Source organism: Ovis aries, chromosome 11 (genome assembly GCF_016772045.2).
Source record: "Ovis aries strain OAR_USU_Benz2616 breed Rambouillet chromosome 11, ARS-UI_Ramb_v3.0, whole genome shotgun sequence".
Classification (NCBI taxonomy): Eukaryota; Metazoa; Chordata; class Mammalia; order Artiodactyla; family Bovidae; genus Ovis; species Ovis aries.
In genome coordinates this window covers 18459805-18479450 of record NC_056064.1, presented here as the reverse complement: position 1 = coordinate 18479450, position 19646 = coordinate 18459805, and the positions used below count along the sequence as shown (strand labels likewise).

Sequence of the window (19646 nt, the reverse complement as noted above, 5' to 3'; positions counted from 1 at the left end):
TATCATTATTAGTCCATAGCTACATTTAAAAGAATGCTTTACCAAAGAGGGGTTTAGCTGCTAAACCAGCTGCTGATAGTGGGTGATTGATAATACTGAATCAGTTTGGATGAATACTACATTAAGAACTGTTTAAATTGGCTTTAAAAATACAAAGTAGTTTAATGGGGTACTTTAAAAATAATACATTTTCCTTGCATTGAGAACAAGTTTAAAATGCACCAATCTACTGGGTATAGTAGATGTGATTCAAGTTAGATATGTTACACAGTTTTTGTTGCTGATTTTATCTTTAACCTGAATTATTCATGGGGTCTTTCACCTATGAAGTCAGTCTTTTCCTCGCTTTTTGTTTTGTGAAATGCTTAATCTCTGATTTTGATTTCTTCTCTTAAATTAATTTCTTTAATTAATTTCTTCTCCTAAATTAAACTATTGGGTTTGTGTCAGGTTTCCCCAGGACAAGCTGATGTTTATTTTATATAGAATGCTACTTACATTGCATCATCATTCACATCCAGTTATTAGACTTTCAACCCTAGAACTGCAGGCAGTGCTTCTGAGTTCAGATGTTCACAGTCATCCCCTACTTGCTGAGGAAATTACACCTGTGTTCTATTATGGCTTCCACAATATTTTTGATTGGCATATGCAGCTTCAGAAATGGTTTAATCACTCCAAGGAAGATTAGTGCAAATCCACATTAGCCTGTTAAAACTGATTCTGGAAGAAACATTAGTGGATCTGGAGTTTGGGATAAGGCCAGGTGTAGGATAAAGAATTTATGCATTTACCAAAACCCATACCTTTTGTGTCTTTTTCTTTGCAGAGTTATCCCCAGCCATTTGTTTTTAGCACAGGGCTTCAGTTGCTTGGAGACATTAGCAAGATCAGTGAAATCATCCTTTTAAAAAGCTGTTTCAGGCTGCTCTGTGTGAATTTCCCCCCTCATTGCTATTTATAAAGATGTATCTGCTGTATCTATAAAAAAATGTTTCATCATATTCATAGATGATGAAAAGCATACTTAGTGTTAAAACTCTCTTAATTCATCATGACTTTTCCTGCCTTTTTCAAAATAGCTTGAGGGAGCTTAGGAGAGCCCCATATGAATTTTGCAGGTAGTTAAATCTGAAACCAGAAGGTAGTTTATAGTATGAAATCTAATTTAGTAAATAACATCTTAAGTTTGGGCATTATTCAGGTTTCTCTTTAAGTCCGGTTCAGTCCTTCTTCTGTTGATAAAACTAGGCAGACTAGAAATGGTAAACACATGTTAAAAATAGTCTGGACCAACTTCTTGGTTGGCCTAATAATAACTTTTCAGAGAGCAAATGAATTTCTAAAGTGGCAGGGGCTTTGACTTTAGTTGGTTAAAAGTGATTGACTACAATTAAAAGAGTATTGACTACCTGGTTACATATATGGTCTAGTAGATTTTCATAGAAATTCTTCATGTAGTTGTCTCCCTAAGAAAAAAATTTTATATCATTAGCAGCCTTGGAAAAGGAAAAAAGAACTAAGTGCTTGGCACTTAGTAAGTACTTAGGAAATATTTAATGAAGGAATAAATTACCCAGTTCCTCCCACCCAAGTAAACAAGATTCTTGCCAACTTTCATAGTTAGGAAGGGAAGGAGGTAGTAAAAATAATGCAGAAAATAAAGCCAGGTGATAATTGGTGGCTTATTAACCACTATGTGTTGTGCTTTTTAAAACATTCCATAATACAGTATCCCATATTACAACAGACCTGAATCATTATATTAAAATTTCACATACAATTATTCTTCTTAAGAATATTATTTAAATGTTAGTGCAGTTTTTGGAATTGTTGGATAAACTTATTATTGGAATGTACAGTACTATAGAGGATAGATGTGCTATGTTATTTATAAATAAGGGTTTGTTTTTTAATAAGTGACTGATAATGGGAAATTTTACATTTGCTAATTAAAAAAGAAAAATAAACTTAGATCTCAAGATATTCTTTCATTGAGTCTCCTTGCAAATGTAGTTTTTCCCCTTAGTTTGCTCTTTTATTTTTATTCATCTTCCATCTTCTGGCTTTTCTTTGCCCTTTTGACTTTGGCAGTAACATAATGGTACCTTTGTACTTTTATGTTCTGTTGGGAGGGATAGTAGTCCATTGTTTTTTTTTCCCTCTAGTAAATATGTCTCCTGCTTTGGGACCTGCTAGGGAAAATTTGAAAGCTATGTGAGTACATTGCTAGCTAATAAATTTCTCTGAGCTTTAGGTCTTTTTACTGGAGTTAGTATTTTTGACTGTTAAACCTTTTTAAAATCATGCTTTACCTAGCTCTTTCATTTTATATGCCTCCTTGCTTAGCGGTCTGGGTTAAGGTTATATCGGAATGGCCATGTGTTAGATTTATAACTGAGACATTTTTCATGTGTTTATTTCCACGTTCATCCTGATAGTTTTGGAATAATGAGAAAGTATTCCCAGAGTGGATATTTTCCTAAGTTGTGGTGAGAGAATTCTGAGAAAGAGCTAAATATAATTCTAAACAAATGTCATCTTTTCCTGGCAAATCTGCTTCTCCAAATAGTAGTTTACAGAAAAATTTTAAGGCTATAATTGCTAGTTGTATACCATGATTGAAAACAAAAAGTATACAGAACTGCATTTTTGTGATAAATTGGGTTACTCGTGCTTTTAGTCTAAAGTTTGAATCAAAGCTCTTTGAGATAAGGACTATGTCTTCTTGTTTGCTGTCTTCCAGTGCTTAGAATGGGTATCTAGCAATTAGGTGCACAGTAACTACTTGGATGAGTGAATGGATGGATGGATGTACAAATCAAACTAACTTTAAATCTCAAGTCACAATGTTGAATCATAGAAATCCTGGAATAAAATGCCTTGTATGGTAGATTGAAGAATTCTAATTTGTTTTCAAAATATTTTAAAAGTAATTTTTTTTAACTTTTAATTTTTTATTGGGAGAGAGAAAACAATTATTGTTAGCAACGATTAACAATGTTATGATGGTTTCTGGTGAACAGTGAGGGGACTCAGCCACACGTATACATGTATCCATCTCCCCTAAACTCCCCTTCCATCCAGGCTGCTACAGAACATTGAGCAGAGTTCCCTGTGCTGTATAGTAGGTCCTTGTTGGTTATCCATTTCAAATATAGCTGTGTGTATGTGTCCATCTTTTAATTTTAATAGAGCTCCTTGGCCTAGAAATGACTCTGAGAGTTGAAACCAATATGTCTCTGGATTTGAGAGGCTTTTGGTGATGGTTTTTTGTTTGAGACATTCTGATAAATGGTGAAATCTGTGAGAAATTTTAAGCAGGCTTACAGTTTTATTCTATGATTTTCTCTGCAGTTTCTTCACTTTGATATTAATGCTTATTTCTAGTTGAGCTGATAACATTCTTTTCCCAAATGTTGCAGAGCTTTTAACCTTCTCTGGTTAGAACTTTTTCAGGAAGCAGCCTGCAAACAAAAATAAGTGAAATTTTAAGAGTAATCTTTCTTAAAAGAGAGAGACTTTTATTTTTCTATTGTATTTAGTCATTTAATGTTTATTTTTTAATCAGTAGTATTATGAGTTCAGTATCAACTATTGAAAAAAGAACTTTTAAGTCAATTGAAGGATACACAGAGAAGTATATATAAATATATGTAAATCAAGAAAAATTACGTAGACACATAGAAGTATTTTTAGAGTATGATCTACTTGTAATGAAGATTTTATATAAAATTCATCAAAAGCTAGGAATTAACTGAAATGTAAATATTAAATATCCTCAGTTCATTTGAGGAGAAATTTTCTGCGATTTATAGCCAGAAATAGTAGATATGATTGTCTCCACATTTCTTGCTATTTATTTAGTGCTTTGGCTTAAAGACATAATAAAGATTAAAATCCAGAAGTAAAATTTGTCCCTCAAAATTCAGTTGATTTCTAATTTTTTGTTGATTCCATTTGTGTTACATTTTGATCGTGTAATTTTATGTACAAGCCAACATTGTTTTTGTTGCTGTATGTAGTTGGTGCTGTGACTTGTTTGTGCTCATCTCTGTTCTGTAGGCAACTTGCCACTCCCTACTGAATAAAGCTACAGTAAAAGAAAAAAAGGAAAACAAAAAATCAGTAAGTTTGGAGAACTTTTTTTTAGCTGTTTCTTTCAAAGCAAAACAAAAAATCTTTTGCTGTTTGTTAAGAACATCTTCACTTCAGCCTATTTGACCTTCACTGTAAAATCATTCTACTAATTCTGGCACAAAATAGCTTTCATTTCAATTAACCCTGGAATTAAGTTACATTGAAACATCTCTGTGTTCCTTTGGTTTGATTTATCCCAAAGGCATTTTGGGGGCATTTGGTGCATTTGATATCCCTGGTCTAATTTTATTATTGTTATTTTAAAAATTATAAATGAATGCAAAAGAAACTTAATTTCAAGGCGTTAGGAAATGCTGACTCTCTTCATTCTTGCTTCTTGTTTGCAGGTAATGTGAGTGATTTAACTAGAGATGAAAGTTTTTCTTAATTGCTAGAAGTACATAGAAGGAAACTGTCACTTTCTAAATCTTAACTAAAAGTAGCTAAATTTTATTTTTTACTTAGATTTTTATCTGGACAGTCTCAGCCAGGATTTAGATAATTGTTCTTAGCTTATAAAAATTCTTATGGTGAAACAAAACCACTTTTACCTTAGAGAAAATCTTTATAAGCGATTGGGACTGAGAATATAGTACTTTTGAAATAAAGAAAAGCAGTGAGTCTTTATTTATAGAGAAACACCTCATTTGCAAACATGATACGCATGTACTACCTGCTTCTGTAAACTTGCCCTAATTTAAAAGGAAGAAAATTACAGTAGTCATAATTATTTTCTTCTGTCAGATGAAATTTGTCTAAAATATTAACATGCATTCATTTAAAATTTGCCATTATCTGTCAGTATGACTGATCCTTATCAGGCTTAGTATTACCTTTATTCATATAATCCAAATGAATTTAGAGAAAGATGTAAAGAAAACCTGCAGGAGTCACATAGATAGTTTACTTTATTTATTTATTTATTATTTTTTTAAGATAGTTTACTTTAAAAGGTAAAATTTAGTATATAGTATTCATCTGGTTTCACCTTTCATTTTCGTCTGAGCTTTACCTTCAGTAAATTTGTTTTAAATTCAGAACTAAATTAAAATTTAGAAACATATGCTTTTATATACATTCAGGAGATTCTTTTTTGGGTATGTTACGTAAATTTGGTCAGCTGTGAGCAAATAGATTGGATTGGATGGCCATCTTGCTTAACAAAAACATTTCTTTCTAATGCTTCAGCCTTCTAATTCTCAGCGTATGTGGATTTAACATAATATACACCATCACTGTTGAAATTAATTTACTGTTTCTAACACTCTTGTTCGGTGTTTACTAATGCCATTTTGTAGTATATTACATAAATTAAAATTCAGGCTTTCTCTGTTGCTGGAGCATGTTTTCTAGCCTTCCTAACATTGCTTTATTTATTAAGATTTTATCTACAGATGTTCCTTGAAATGTTTTTTCCTACTAGTGTTATTTTCAGATTTCAAAAAAATGTTTCTGGGTAACACCAAGTTTTGGAATGCATTTCTCAGCACAAGTGATATGAGGTCCTTGTGGATATTTTAGAACACATTCTGAAGTGTGAAGACTGTGTAGTTATTATAAACCTAAAATGTTGGTTTATGGAGTTGTTGGCATAACCGAATCTAATGATCTTTTTAAAAGCAAGTTAACTTTCTTTTGGGGTCTATGTACCATAGATTAGAATATTTAAAATATAGAGAGAAAGTTCTGGCTTCTGTTATGTAGCTGTGTAGTCATAGATAATTCTCTTTATTAAACTCAAACATGTACTGTATAATTAGATTTCCTTTGAAGTTGTTAACCTAACTCACTTAGATAATTAGAGATGGATGGGTTGTGATCCTCTTGCTGATGTATAGTGTATGACTACATTTATTTGTGATCTGTGGTTCACCGTTTATGAGTAGGGGGAAAGTAAAAGGGCCATTTGACTGATGGCTTCTGCATACAGACTGGCTCCACTTTGACCTTTTATGCTGCAAGTTTTTTGGATATAAATTCGATTTTTACAGGTTAAAAATAAAACCAGTTTGAATATGTATATGTTATGAGGTAAAATTATACTGATGTTAATTAGTGGTGACAGGAAAAGAAGTTTTTTAATAAATTAATTCATAAAACTTGTTGAGCATTTTTATAGATATTGATTGTTTTATCAGATTTTAGCTCCCAAAATATACTGTCACTGATGAGATACATAATTATATGACACGTGAAATAAGGTGTGTTCTTATAGTGTGGATACCCTGAGTTCTGACATGAATGATTTTTGAAGATGTGGAAGATAGTGAAGGTGTAGTACCTTTCATAAGTTTTAAAATATTTCTTTTGGGAAATGATTCCGTCAGACAGTCGTTAAATTCTGAGATTGAATAATATTGAGTAAACATCGGGTATAAATGTGAGTCACACTTTAAAAACTTTTCTCTCCTGGAAAAAGCCATTAAATAGCTACTCTAAAAATACATTTGAAAAGAGTTCTCCATGTGCATATAAGTGATTGATTTTTTTTTGAGACACGTTCTCAGCAGGTTAGTATTTTATAATTAATCAGTTCTTTGGAAACCAAACTCTTGACTTTCACTTCTTTAAAAACCTTTTCAGGATTTTAATGGATTAAACTGAACATAAGCTATTCTTTTAAAACAACCCTTTTGCAATGAAATAACAAAGCAGCTTTTAATTCCCTTCCTTTTTGCTAGCTCAAAAGCTTTAAAAATTTCTAGGTTGTTGATCTGTTATTTTTATGTTTTAAGATTAAAATTTATGAGTTCTGAAGAAAACAGTAGCAGTGGTGGTCTGTGAACATTCTGAAATTAGATGAAGAATTTTATCTGTGCGAAAATAAACATTATTTTTTTCTGTTCCTACTCCCCAGAAGGTTAAACACAGTACAACAGTGGTAAAAGCGCTTGAATTTTCTTCTGAATTCTGTTTCTAAAACTGTATTTTAGCCAAAAATAGCTTTAAAACAGTATTGAGGCTTTAAAGCCAGTCTGCTAAGGCTGCTGTATTGAACCCCCTTCACCAGTTCCTCTGAAGTGTAAGGTCGTTGTCCTTCGTGGAGTAGCACAGCACTCAGAGCACTGTGACACCAGGAAAGCTTTCTGAGCTGTGTAGTACACAGGAAGGTGGGAATGTATTAGTTACAGCTCACCCCTACTGTCACCTCTCACAAAGATGTTCTTAGCTTAGAAAACCGTTCTCCAAAGTCTTAATTTTACTGCCTTCCTGTCAAATATAATTGAAAATTATTTGGAGATTTTAGACAATGAACAAGAACACAATTTAAATGTATACCACATGAAGCACTGAAGGAAATAGAATGAAGTGAAATAATTCTTACTCTTTTCCAGAGTTATAATCTGGACTCATGAGCTGTGTGAATTCATGAAAAGAAGTGTTACTTTACTGAGGCAGTGTGAAGAAAACTAGAGCTCTGTGAGATTCTGCACCTAAGTCGTATTTTCTCATTTCCCCGCAATAGCCTTTGAAATGCAGTTTTATCCTCAGAATCCCAGAACATTGAGTTGGTGTACTGTGGCCTTGTAGTTAGTCAGCACTGCTTTAAGCAGCAGTTAACCACGCTAAGCATGAATAGTTGTTTAAAAGTTCTTTAAAAGTAAATATGTGTGTTATCTGTTAAAAAAAAGTGAATTTCAGAATAATACAATTTTCACATGTTAATTTAAAACAGGACCTACTAGGAGAGATGGGAGCTGAGCCAGCTTCATAGCACTTTCCCAGTCTAATTTACCTTGAAAGTGGAATATTTTATAAAAAGAAAATAAATCCACGTGAAATGTTGGGCTCACATTATTTTTCAGTGTGGGCAACCATTTCTTGTATCTTTAACTTTTTTCATTTGATAGAATTACAAGTTGAGGTACTCATGGGGATTCCCTCTTTTAGGCTGGTGGGATCCTTTTTTCTTTTAAGTCCCCAAGAATTCCCATTCCTCCATGGTTTAAATAATAAGTAGGTCCTTATATTATAAAGCATTCTGATGAAGAAAAAGAACTGGCAATAATGTTACTTGTAAGTAAGTTTTTTCTCTTGATAGGAATCTAAGAAAACTAAGTTTTATTTTGTATATGGCAAGCATTTTGCTCAAGAAATTCAATTGTACCTGGTATACAACAAAATGTAAGTATTCACTATTAGGTATTGGATTTTTCAGTGGTATGCTGTTGAAAATTTAACTCTGCCCCACAAGAGTTGACCATACTTTCGTGTCTCTTAATCTTAGTAAAATATGATAATTTTTGTGTGAAAAGTTATTCTGCTTTTGTTGCTCAACAAACCTGCAGTATAAACAATGATGATAAAATTAATATCTTTTTTCAGATCTCTTCTACAGAACTCATCTATGAGACTTCTTTTTTTCCTTAGAGACCTTCATTGTGATTTTAAATGATACAGGATAAAGAATTGAGGATAAATTGTTGTTTACTGATATTTTGGAAGTAGGAAAAATTATAAATGTATTGTTTACAAGGATTGGTCTATTCAGATTCTTTGTGCAAAATTTGACTTTTGAACTCTTTCTTCCCATTTTCTTGTTTTAATTCAAACCATGTACTCAACCCTCAATTCCTTGTTTTTAGGTGGTTAGCCAGCGTTTCCCTCAGAACAGCATCGGTGCAGTAGGAAGTGCCATGTTTCTCAGATTTATCAATCCTGCCATTGTCTCACCATATGAAGCAGGGATTTTAGATAAAAAGCCACCGGCTAGAATCGAAAGGGGCTTGAAGTTAATGTCAAAGGTGAAGAATCATTTTGATGATATAACTATTTAAAGTTTCTCTTCCATAAATTTTTAGTTTTTTTATTCACTGAACTCTGTCTTAATTTTTGAAATGCTCTGTGGTTTTCCCTTACGTGCTTTTGTTTTATTTTTATTTCTTTATATGATAAAAAAATTCATGAGACTGATACTGATGGAACATCTTATCATTTGAGAATATTTTAGCAAATGTCTTCTGAAGATGGTTTTCTGTGTAATCATTTTGGAAATTCCGAAATGGGAAACAAAAAGTATACTATATTATTTTTCAAAATGCATTAAATTTTTCATGTCTGTTTTTATATGTATAAATATATATGTGTTTATATAATTATATTTAGGAAAGCATAGAAACAGAATGATCAATAACTGATTTAAATCACCAATAGAAATTGTATCAGTGAGAAAATTAATATTTTTTTAGAGTTATATGGATGTGTAGATTTCATAAATAATCAGATCCTTTATAACCTTATTTTATTGTTTAGATACTTCAGAGTATTGCCAATCATGTCCTTTTCACAAAAGAAGAGCATATGCGGCCTTTTAATGATTTTGTGAAAAGCAACTTTGATGCAGCACGAAGGTGAGCAGCCTGCTACTTAGCCAGTTGCTGTGTTTGGATCAGATACTTTCAGTTTCACTTAACTCCATGTACTTGATCTAGATGGAACCCCTTTGTAGGTTTTTTTCTCTTGAGGTCAAGAACATAGTTAATCTTATTTCACTATAAAAGACATTAAAGAAGTAAAGTGATATTCTTTGTAATTTGGTGATTTCCATATTTAAAAACCGAGAGATGTTTGACATAGCTACTAAAGTAAAGGATTTGAGTCTACCACAAGATGGAGGAGAGGTAGAAGGGAAAAGATTTCTTTCAGTAAATACTAAAACCAAACTGGTACAGATAATGCATTATAGTGTATAATCACAATTTTTTGATGTTAGAATATTTTTGATACTTTAATTTGGAAATGTATGTAAACTAAAAAGTTACTCTTTAAACCAAGTAAAGCAAATGCATAAGATTTTGTTCATTAGTAACTGGATAGCTGTTGGAAGTTTTGTGATTTTAGAAAACTTGAGTTCTGCTCGGTACCCATAACTAGCTAGTTGCTTCTTTTTATCCCTGAGTTGTTGATTTGGTAAAGTAGGTTTAATAGTGTACTTAACTATGAGTTGATTTTAGAGAAACAAATGAGATAACTTATGAGAAAGAATTCTACTTTTCATACAGTGTGAATTAAAAAAATTTTTTTTAAATTTTATTTTTACTTTATTTTACTTTACAGTGCTGTATTGGTTTTGCCATACATTGACATGAATCCGCCACAGGTGTACATGAGTTCCCAGTCCTGAACCCCCCTCCCTACAACTCCTCTAATTTTTTATTATAGTTCATACTAACTTCTTTCTGATTGGAATTTAAAAGGTATATTATTGGACTGTAAATCATGCTGGAAAAAAAAATGAATGTCAGCATAGGATTCCCATTCTACGTCTATCCACAGAAAGATTGACTACCCATAGAAAGTTAAAAGAACAAAGGTTCTGATCCTGACTTTGACCTAACAGGCTGTATAACTTTGGAGAGGTCTTTTGTCTTGTCTGGGCCTCCATTTCTTTATCTGTAAAGTACTGATAGATTCTCATCTATCTACATTTTGTTGTCTGACTTCAGAGCCTACTTTGAAGCTGAAGCCAGGTATCAAATGGAAAACCAAGCTTCTCCTTGTCTCTTCTTGTTTTGTTTATAGTTACATGTGTGAATAAAACCTCCATATTTGTAATACCAGTAATTTCACAGTTACTTCACATAAATTTAATTCAAACATAGATATGAGTATATCTGGTTTTTGAAATTCTAATAACTTTGCATTTTTGAAGGTTTTTCCTTGATATAGCATCTGATTGTCCTACAAGTGATGCTGTGAATCACAGTCTTTCCTTCATCAGCGATGGCAATGTGCTTGCTTTACATCGTCTGCTATGGAATAATCAAGAGAAAATTGGCCAGTATCTTTCCAGCAATAGGTAAGATTTCTCAGTCATGGGGATATTGAAAACTCTCACTTTAAATTGATCAAAGTATTAGTCATGAATAATGCCTTTTACTTTGTATCTTCTTAGAATAAGAATTATGATTTTTAAAGAGTAATGTAGACCTTTAAAAATATGTAGGCAAAAGCTTAAGTCATATTAATTGATCAACAAACCTATGTAGGTATTGTAGACTTTTTAAAAAAATACTAAAGCTAAGAGGGAATTCTCTGGCCGTCTAGTGGTTATGAAAGACTCGGCACTTTCGTTGCTGGGGCCTGAGTTTGATCCCTTGTGGGGAAACTAAGAATCCAGCCAATGAAACAAAAAATTAAACTGAGAAATCACGAATGAGCCTTTTGGATTTTTTTCTGGCTTGCAAACATAATATTACAACAAGCCACAGAGAAGTTTAAATTTACTAGGTCAAATGAGTCTTGGCATCTGAGTTTAAAGAGCAGCTTAATTCTTAGGAAGTTAATAATTAAAACATTGCTGCTGCTAAGTCAGTTCAGTCGTGTCCAACTCTGTGCAACCCCATAGACGGCAGCCCACCAGGCTCCCCTGTCCCTGGGATTCTCCAGGCAAGAACACTGGAGTGGGTTAAAACATTGCTATTTTATTGCAATTCTGTAGTAATCCCATTTGTGATACTCTGAAGTACATGCAAATGAAGTTTTATATAGGCAGTACTTAATAATTGAAAATTATTAATTTGGGAATTGTTTCATTAGCTGTTTTTAGTTAAAGTCTCTTGTAGCCTGAATTATTTGCTCTCCTTTCTATAATCGTTACATATGTTTACAGTGGCCCAGATTCTTATGTATGAATTCTCTTACAAAGGTCAAATGAGTACAGATTATTTTTAAATTCCAATAAAAATGGTTTGCTTATTCATAGGAAAAGTAGAAGACCATAAGGAGGGAGATGCTTCATCTGTGTGGCACTTAAAGTGGAACTTTTAAATGCAAACATTCTTTTATATGCATCTTTTTAAAATACAAACTTATATGACTTAAGTACATATTCATGTACTTTAATACCAGTTTTTTTTTCAATTTTTTTTTTAAAAAGACACATTTCAAACATACAAAAAAGTATTGACTATAATATAACAGAAATCCATGTCTACTGCCTAGTTTTAACATTTTTTATTTTGTTGAATTACTTCAGATCTTTATAACATTTTATTTCTGGGAGAGAAAAAGATACTTCTCTCTTGTGTAACTGACAAGAAAAAGAAAAGTATGGGTATAACATAGGTACATATAAAACAGTTTTGTGTGTTTTAAAACTTTATAGCAATGATACAGTGAATATAGTCTCTTCATATAATATTCTATTTGAGATTTACCATTTATTTAACTTATCTTAGTATTTTATTGAATGGCTATATCACAGTTTATTTTCATACTTCCTAATTGATAGATATTTAGGGTTTCCTGGTTTTTGTTATTTTAAATGGTAATGTAATAAATATTCTTCACATTTGTCTCCTTGTGAATTACCCAAATGCATAATTGCTGAGTTCTGGGGTTTACACAGCCTCAACTTTGTTAGATATCGCCACATTATTTTTTATAGTGTACATACTGATTTATGCTTTGACAGTACTGTGAGAGTACAGTGTACACCTGTTCACCAAAATTGGCACTAGCAAATGTCATAATTTTTTTTTGTCAGTTTGATGTTTGTGAAATAGTATCTTGTTATCTTTAGTTTTAAATGTTTAATAGTTGTTGAAAATTCATATTTACCCTGGTTAAGCAGAAATCTGATATCAGGGACACTATGTCCACTTCCTAAACAGCGGTCTCTCCAAATGAGTTCTTTTCATCCTGAGAAAAACTGGATTAGAATGTTATTTTTACTTACTGGTTGCCTATTTAATGGTAATAGATTAAGAATACCAGAACATAATGAAATTTTATGTAAATTTTTTAGTTGAGGAATGGTCCTGTTTCTAAGATGTCTCAGTTATACTTAAAACCCCTGAGGTCTTTTGGGTGCTATTTACAAATGAGCAGGAACCACCACCAGACAGTAAAAAGAAAAGCAGCCAGTGACAATCGAAACGTGTTTTTCTATACCCTACTGTGTGTGGAAAATAGCTAGTGGAAGCGCCTGTAGGGCACAGGGAGCTCAGCTCGGTGCTCTGATGACCTCCAGAGGTGGGATGGGGAGGTTCAAGAGGGATATGTATACATCCTGCTGATTGACTTCGTTGTACAGCAGAAACTAACACAACATTATAAAGCAGTTATACTCCAATTAAAAAATAATAAAGAAATGTGTTCTGCTACATGTGAACTGCTACTTTTTTCCTAAGTAGTTTCCTATATCTAGGGATCACAAAGCTGTTGGAAGACGACCTTTTGATAAGATGGCAACACTTCTTGCATACCTGGGTCCTCCAGAGCACAAACCCGTGGCAGATACACACTGGTCCAGCCTTAACCTTACCAGTTCGAAATTTGAGGAATTTATGACTAGGTAAAGTACCACCTCGACATGATGATTTCTGTCTTTTTCATTGAGCTGCAAGCTTTACCTCCAGGCCGCTTGTTAGATGTGCTTGTATATTTCACAGAAGATTATTGGGAAAGATGTACTTCATAACCTCATTGCCATGTTTTGGGGTCCCACTTTTCTCTTTACCCTGTATATTGTTGCAATATGCTTTGTTTCATGGTTGATTTTCTCGTAAAAAAATAATAACATCTTGTTGAATAATACTGTGTCATGTTATTTTGAGTTGTTTTTATACTTAAAAGGAAGGTAGATAACATTATTTTCATATTATAATTATTGGGAAAATAGAGTTCAAAGTGAGTAATTTGCCTAAGATTCCATCCTAAGTCATAGGTCCTTTGGTTCTAAGTGCTGAACTCTTTCTATCACATGATAAAATTTTTCAGAAGTCTCCTGGAAGTTAATTGTACAACTTTTAGACTGAGGGTCAGAAATATGGTAATACTGCTATAAAATTTCTTTCTGTGAACATTTGTTTTGAATCTCATTGAGATTTGGATCCTCATCGTTAGACATTCACCTCTGTGTTGTTACTGTGAAGATAGTTTGCAGAATTCTTTAGTCTTTTAAAGTATCTTTCATAGTACTTTATACTTAGTCACTTAGTACTTCATAGTGAGTGTGGGTTAAGTGTTTTGTTCATAGTGTGTGCCAGAAGCAGAAGGGAAAGAACAGAATATGACATTCTAAAGTTTAATTCATACTAACGATTTTTATATAATGCTCCATGGATTGTGAGTACCTGTTATTAGTCATATTACATACAGATGATAGTTTTGTACACGACTCCAGTTTTTTGGTATTGTTAAAAGAATGTAGGAATATGTAACAATCTCCTTTCAAGCTTAGTTGTTATCTTTAGTTCTGTTACATTTTCCCATGTAACAGATATTTCAGTTCAGTTCAGTCACTCAGTTGTGTCAGACTTATTCCTATGTAATTAAAGGAATATTTTCAATGCAAAATTTTCATGTTACTTAGTTGAAAATTATATAAACATATAAAACTATGTTTTATTCAGCATTACTAAGGATGTCCTTGCCATTTTTCCATTTCTCAAACAAAACTTCTTTATTAGTCCTTTTAACCTAAGACCCCACCTTCCTATAAAACAATCCTCTGTGCTTTTGAACACTAAATGCTATAACATGTGTAAGATACTTAGAACAATATCTGGTGTATATATAAAGTGTTTCATAGGCATTAAACGATATTTTTGTTCTAAGTTTCCACTGATGCTCCCTGAGACTCATTTTTCTTTTAAAAAATGGAAGTAGCTTTATAATGTTGTCAACTATAAACTAATAATTGTTAAATTAGTCATAGAAATCGAAAAAGGGAAAATTTTTCAGTTATTTCATCTCTTAGAGATAATTCAGTTAACATTTGGCAGATAGCCTCCTAGTCATTTATCCATACATACGTGTACCTATTTCCCTTCTCAGATGCTATATGTTGTCTCCATTAATATTAAGCAAATGCTCACTTGGTAGCAGCAGTATGATGAACTGAGGTACTATAGTCTCTTCTCCCACCCTCAAGACACATAGGAATACTAGGTAAAAGAAAATGTATATTAAAAATATTTTTAAACACATACATAGCTAGAAGAGAATTTTGGAGCAAAGTATTTAGTATGTGGGCTTTCCTGATAGCTCAGTTGGTGAAGAATCTGCCTGCAATGCAGGAGACCCCAGTTAGATTCCTGGGTCACAAAGATCCGCTGGAGAAGGGATAGGCTACCCACTCCAGTATTCTTGGGCTTCCCTTGTGGCTCAGCTGGTAAAGAAGACGCCTGCAATGCTGGAGACCTGGGTTCAGTCCCTGGGTTGGGAAGATCCCCTGGAGAAGGGAAAGGTTACCCACTCCAGTATTCTGGCCTGAAGAATTCCATGGACTTTTACACACAGAGATAAAGAAATGGAAAATATGAAAGACTTTAAGAGATGGAGGTTATAGAATGAGAAGTTCCAACATATCTAATAAATAGAGCTTAAAGAGTAGTGAAGAGGTAATATTTGAAGAGACAACAGAATTTTCCAGAGCTAGTAAATGACATAAATCTTCAGGTTAAAGACACTGTGTTAAGCAGAATATATAATAGTTAAACCATGCCCTTTTTTAAACTGTATTTAAATATATTTAAGTATAAAAGTATAGGAAGCATCCGTACAAACAAAGCTAGTGGAGATGATGGAATTCCAGTTGAGCTGTTTCAAATCCTGAAAGATGATGCTGTGAAAATGCTGCACTCAACATGCCAGCAAATTTGGAAAACTCAGCAGTGGCCATAGGATTGGAAAAGGTCAGTTTTCATTCCAATCCCAAAGAAAGGCAATGCCAAAGAATGCTCCCACTATTGCACAATTGCACTCATCTCACACGCTAGTAAAGTAATGTGCAAAATTCTCCAAGCCATGCTTCAGCAATACTTGAACCGTGAACTTCCAGATGTTCAAGCTGGTTTTAGAAAAGGCAGAGGAACCAGAGATCAAATTGCCAACATCCTCTGGATCATGGAAAAAGCAAGAGAGTTCCAGAAAAACATCTATTTCTGCTTTATTGACTATGCCAAAGCCTTTGACTGTGTGGATCACAATAAACTGTGGAAAATTCTTCAAGAGATGGGAATACCAGACCATCTGACCTGCCTCTTGAGAAACCTGTATGCAGGTCAGGAAGCAACAGTTAGAACTGGACATGGAACAACAGACTGGTTCCAAATAGGAAAACGAGTACGTCAAGGCTGTATATTGTCACCCTGCTTATTTAACTTATATGCAGAGTACATCATGAGAAACGCTGGGCTGGAAGAAGCACAAGCTGGAATCAAGATTGCTGGGAGAAATATCAATAACCTCACATATGCAGATGACACCGCCCTTATGGCAGAAAGTGAAGAAGAACTAAAGAGCCTCTTGATGAAAGTGAAAGAGGAGAGTGAAAAAGTTGGCTTGAAACTCAACATTCAGAAAACTAAGATCATGGCATCTGATCCCATCACTTCATGGCAAATAGATGTGGAAACAGTGGCTGATTCTATTTTTCTGGGCTCCAAAATCACTGCAGATGGTGATTGCAGCCATGAAATTAAAAGACGCTTACTCCTTGGAAGGAAAGTTATGACCAACCTAGACAGCATATTAAAAAGCAAAGACATGACTTTGCCAACAAAGGTCCGTCTAGTCGAGGCTATGGTTTTTCCTGTGGTCATGTATGTATGTGAGAGTTGAACTATAAAGAAAGCTGAGTGAGTGCTGAAGAATTTATGCTTTTGAACTGTGGTGTTGGAGAAGAATCTTGAGAGTCCCTTGGACTGCAAGGAGATCCAACCAGTCCATCCTAAAGGAGATCAGTCTTAGGTGTTCATTGGCAGTACTAATGTTGAAGATAAAACTCCAATACTTTGGTCACCTGATGCAAAGAGCTGACTCATTTGAAAAGACCCTGATGCTGGGAAAGATTGAGGGCAGGAGGAGAAGGGAATGACAGAGGATGAGATGGTTGGATGGCATCACTGACTCAATAGACATGGGTTTGGGTAGACTCCGGGAGTTGGTGATGGACAGGGAAGACTGGCATGCTACGGTTCATGGGGTCACAAAGAGACATGACTGAGCGACTGAACTGAACTGAAGTATAAAAGTGATACTCAGAATCAGGGAGATTAGAATGGCCTTTTAATAAATTGTATTGGTACAACTGTACCAGTAAGTAACCATCTGGAAAAAGATACACTATTTGTGAGGATAAACTCCCATAAAAAAGAATATATGGACTTTTCTCACTCATTCAAAATCGGTAAACCAGGGAAAGGAAAGGTTCATAAACTGAACTCTTAAAAAACAAATCAATAAAATTCAAAAACTTCTGTCTAGAAAGAAAAATGGTTAAAAACAATTCTATGATTAATATCCCTGTCTAGTAGTTTTCTTAATGTTATCCTAATGGCTCAAATAATCAGTTCAGTTGCTCAGTTGTATCAGACTCTCTGCAACCCCATGGACACACCAGGCCTCCCTGTCCATCACCAACTCCCGGAGTTTATTCAAACTCATGTTCATTGAGTCAGTGATGCCATTCTCCCATCTCATCCTCTGTTGTCCCCTTCTCCTCCTGCCTTCAATCTTTCCCAGCATCAGGGTCTTTTCAAATGAGTCAGTTCTTCACATCAGGTGGCCAAAGTATTGGAAGCTTCCGCTTCAGCATCAGTCCTTCCAGTGAATATTCAGGACTGATTTCCTTTAGGATGGACTGGTTTGATTCTCCTTGCAGTCAAGGGTTCAAATAATAGTTCCTTGAAACTTTTAGTGCTTGTCACCACATTGCCCTTCAGAAAGTATGTTGCTTTTAAGATATTTTGCCATTTTGTATATTTTATCATTGTTCTAATTGTGGACTTTTGTAGATATCAATGAACAATATAAAGTCTGTGAGTTACTGTGCTCTTTTTTCTTTCAGGCATCAAGTACATGAAAAAGAAGAGTTCAAGGCTTTGAAAACATTAAGTATTTTCTACCAAGCTGGGACTTCCAAAGCTGGGAATCCTATATTTTATTATGTCGCACGGAGGTAAGAAACACTGTTTTTAGTTTCTCTTACCGGAGTTTTTAAAATGGTAGAAAATGTAGAGAGACAGCAAGTTTGGTTTTTCCTGTTTGACTTTACCAGAGTTGGAGACAAGTTTTCCTGGGAGAATGTAGCTGGTAAACAGCCATCTTGTTCCCGTATGGTGCTCCATCTATTATAAATTGCTTTTCATAGTACCTGCTTCATATTTGCTTCCCTGTATTACATCAGTGTTTTTATGCCACCTACAGTGAATTAATTACAAAGAGTAAAAAAAAAATCACAGTCTTTTGTTTTCTGGTGTATTCTGTTTGAATAATATCTGCAATATGATACTGAGAAACCTTTTTGTAATGGAAATAAAACAAAGAATCTGAGAACTTTTAATAATAGGCCTGGTAAGGCAACATCAGGGTGATTTAACAAATAATTCAGAGACGATGTGGGAAATGTCTATAAAGATATGGCACAAGTGACAGCCTGAAAAATTGATTGTGTTTATTTGTGCTGTCTTCAGCAAAAGCTAGTTCCCAGGAAACCTTTCTTGAAATGTTCCTCCTTCAAAATAGGCCTAATGCTCATGTTACTTTCCCTGCCATTGTCTTTTCTTTCTTGCCTTATTCTGCATTCCATTGGAGAACTTGTCTGTGGTATTATTTGGTCAGTTTTCCTTCTTCCCATTTAGTGTGATATAAACTCTTGGTAATTGAACCTTAGGAACAATGTTATATAATAGACCACTGGCTTTGGAATCTCAGGGGCTATGTTTTCTCTTAGTTCTGTTATTCCACTAGGCTGTAGAAATTAATCTTTCTGAGTTTCCTGAATTTAATATAAATTGAGGAATTATATCAGTAGACTTTTAATGATCATGAATGGCAAAAAAAAATTGGCAGTGTATAAGAAACAAATGGGGGTTGAGGAGAAGTGGCAGTGGAGTGATGAAAGGAAGGTGGGAGGTGGGAAACTGATTTAATGGGATAATGCAGACAGTGTTAAACCAAGAAGTCCCAAGAACTGGATGTTAGGGAATCAAGAGGGGATAGAAACTTGGATTTATCCTTAGCCTTCCTCTTCAGCAGTTCTGAGGAACGTCTCTTCACCTTCCCGTTAGTCTTCTTTCCAACTTTTACCTCAGATGCTGTTTCTCAGTTGCCTAAGATTTTAATTTTCTTTTGCAATTGAGATGAACCATCCTTGTATACCAATCCCAATCTTTAACACCACCAGTGTATTTTGATTTTCCCTATTTTGTCTAAGTCATTAAAAGTGAAACATTGGTGAGAGAGATAGGTAGACATGTGTCCTCCTCCCCCTTTAAATTCTTGTTACTTTACAAGTTTCAGAGATTTCTGGAAAACCTTAAAGCTGGTTTTTTTCTCCAGGATCAGAGTGTAAGATTATATTCCTTCTCTGTGGTGGTCTGCATACTATACAAGGCCAAAGGAAAGTAGCTTGGCCCTGATGCAGACACCTGTGAGATTAAATCAGTGGGATATCCTAGAGACCCATGTAATAGGTTGACTTGAGTGTGCTGAGGGTTCCCAGCTCTGCTCCTTCTTAGACAAGTTAGTTTTTATGACTCTGTTTCTTCATATGT

The 19646-nt window shown here is 34.1% G+C and overlaps 1 protein-coding gene across 31 annotated transcripts in view; it reads left to right on the top strand.

Annotated features, from left to right (window-relative positions):
* NF1 (neurofibromin 1) overlaps positions 1-19646 on the top strand; it is a 253657-nt gene that overhangs the window by 139941 nt on the left and 94070 nt on the right. For 20 of the 31 annotated variants that reach the window (XR_009595499.1, XR_009595500.1, XR_009595498.1 and 17 more), the window contains 6 exons: positions 4066-4128; positions 8727-8885; positions 9394-9491; positions 10793-10939; positions 13292-13438; positions 17939-18049. Coding sequence is in view for 14 of the 31 variants with exons in the window: in XM_060395260.1 (XP_060251243.1) it covers positions 4066-4128; positions 8727-8885; positions 9394-9491; positions 10793-10939; positions 13292-13438; positions 17939-18049 (725 nt within the window). In the remaining 17 variants the exon portion in view is untranslated. The remainder of the gene's footprint in view (positions 1-4065; positions 4129-8726; positions 8886-9393; positions 9492-10792; positions 10940-13291; positions 13439-17938; positions 18050-19646) is intronic. The other 11 variants (XR_009595501.1, XR_009595495.1, XR_009595494.1 and 8 more) reach the window with 1 other exon arrangement.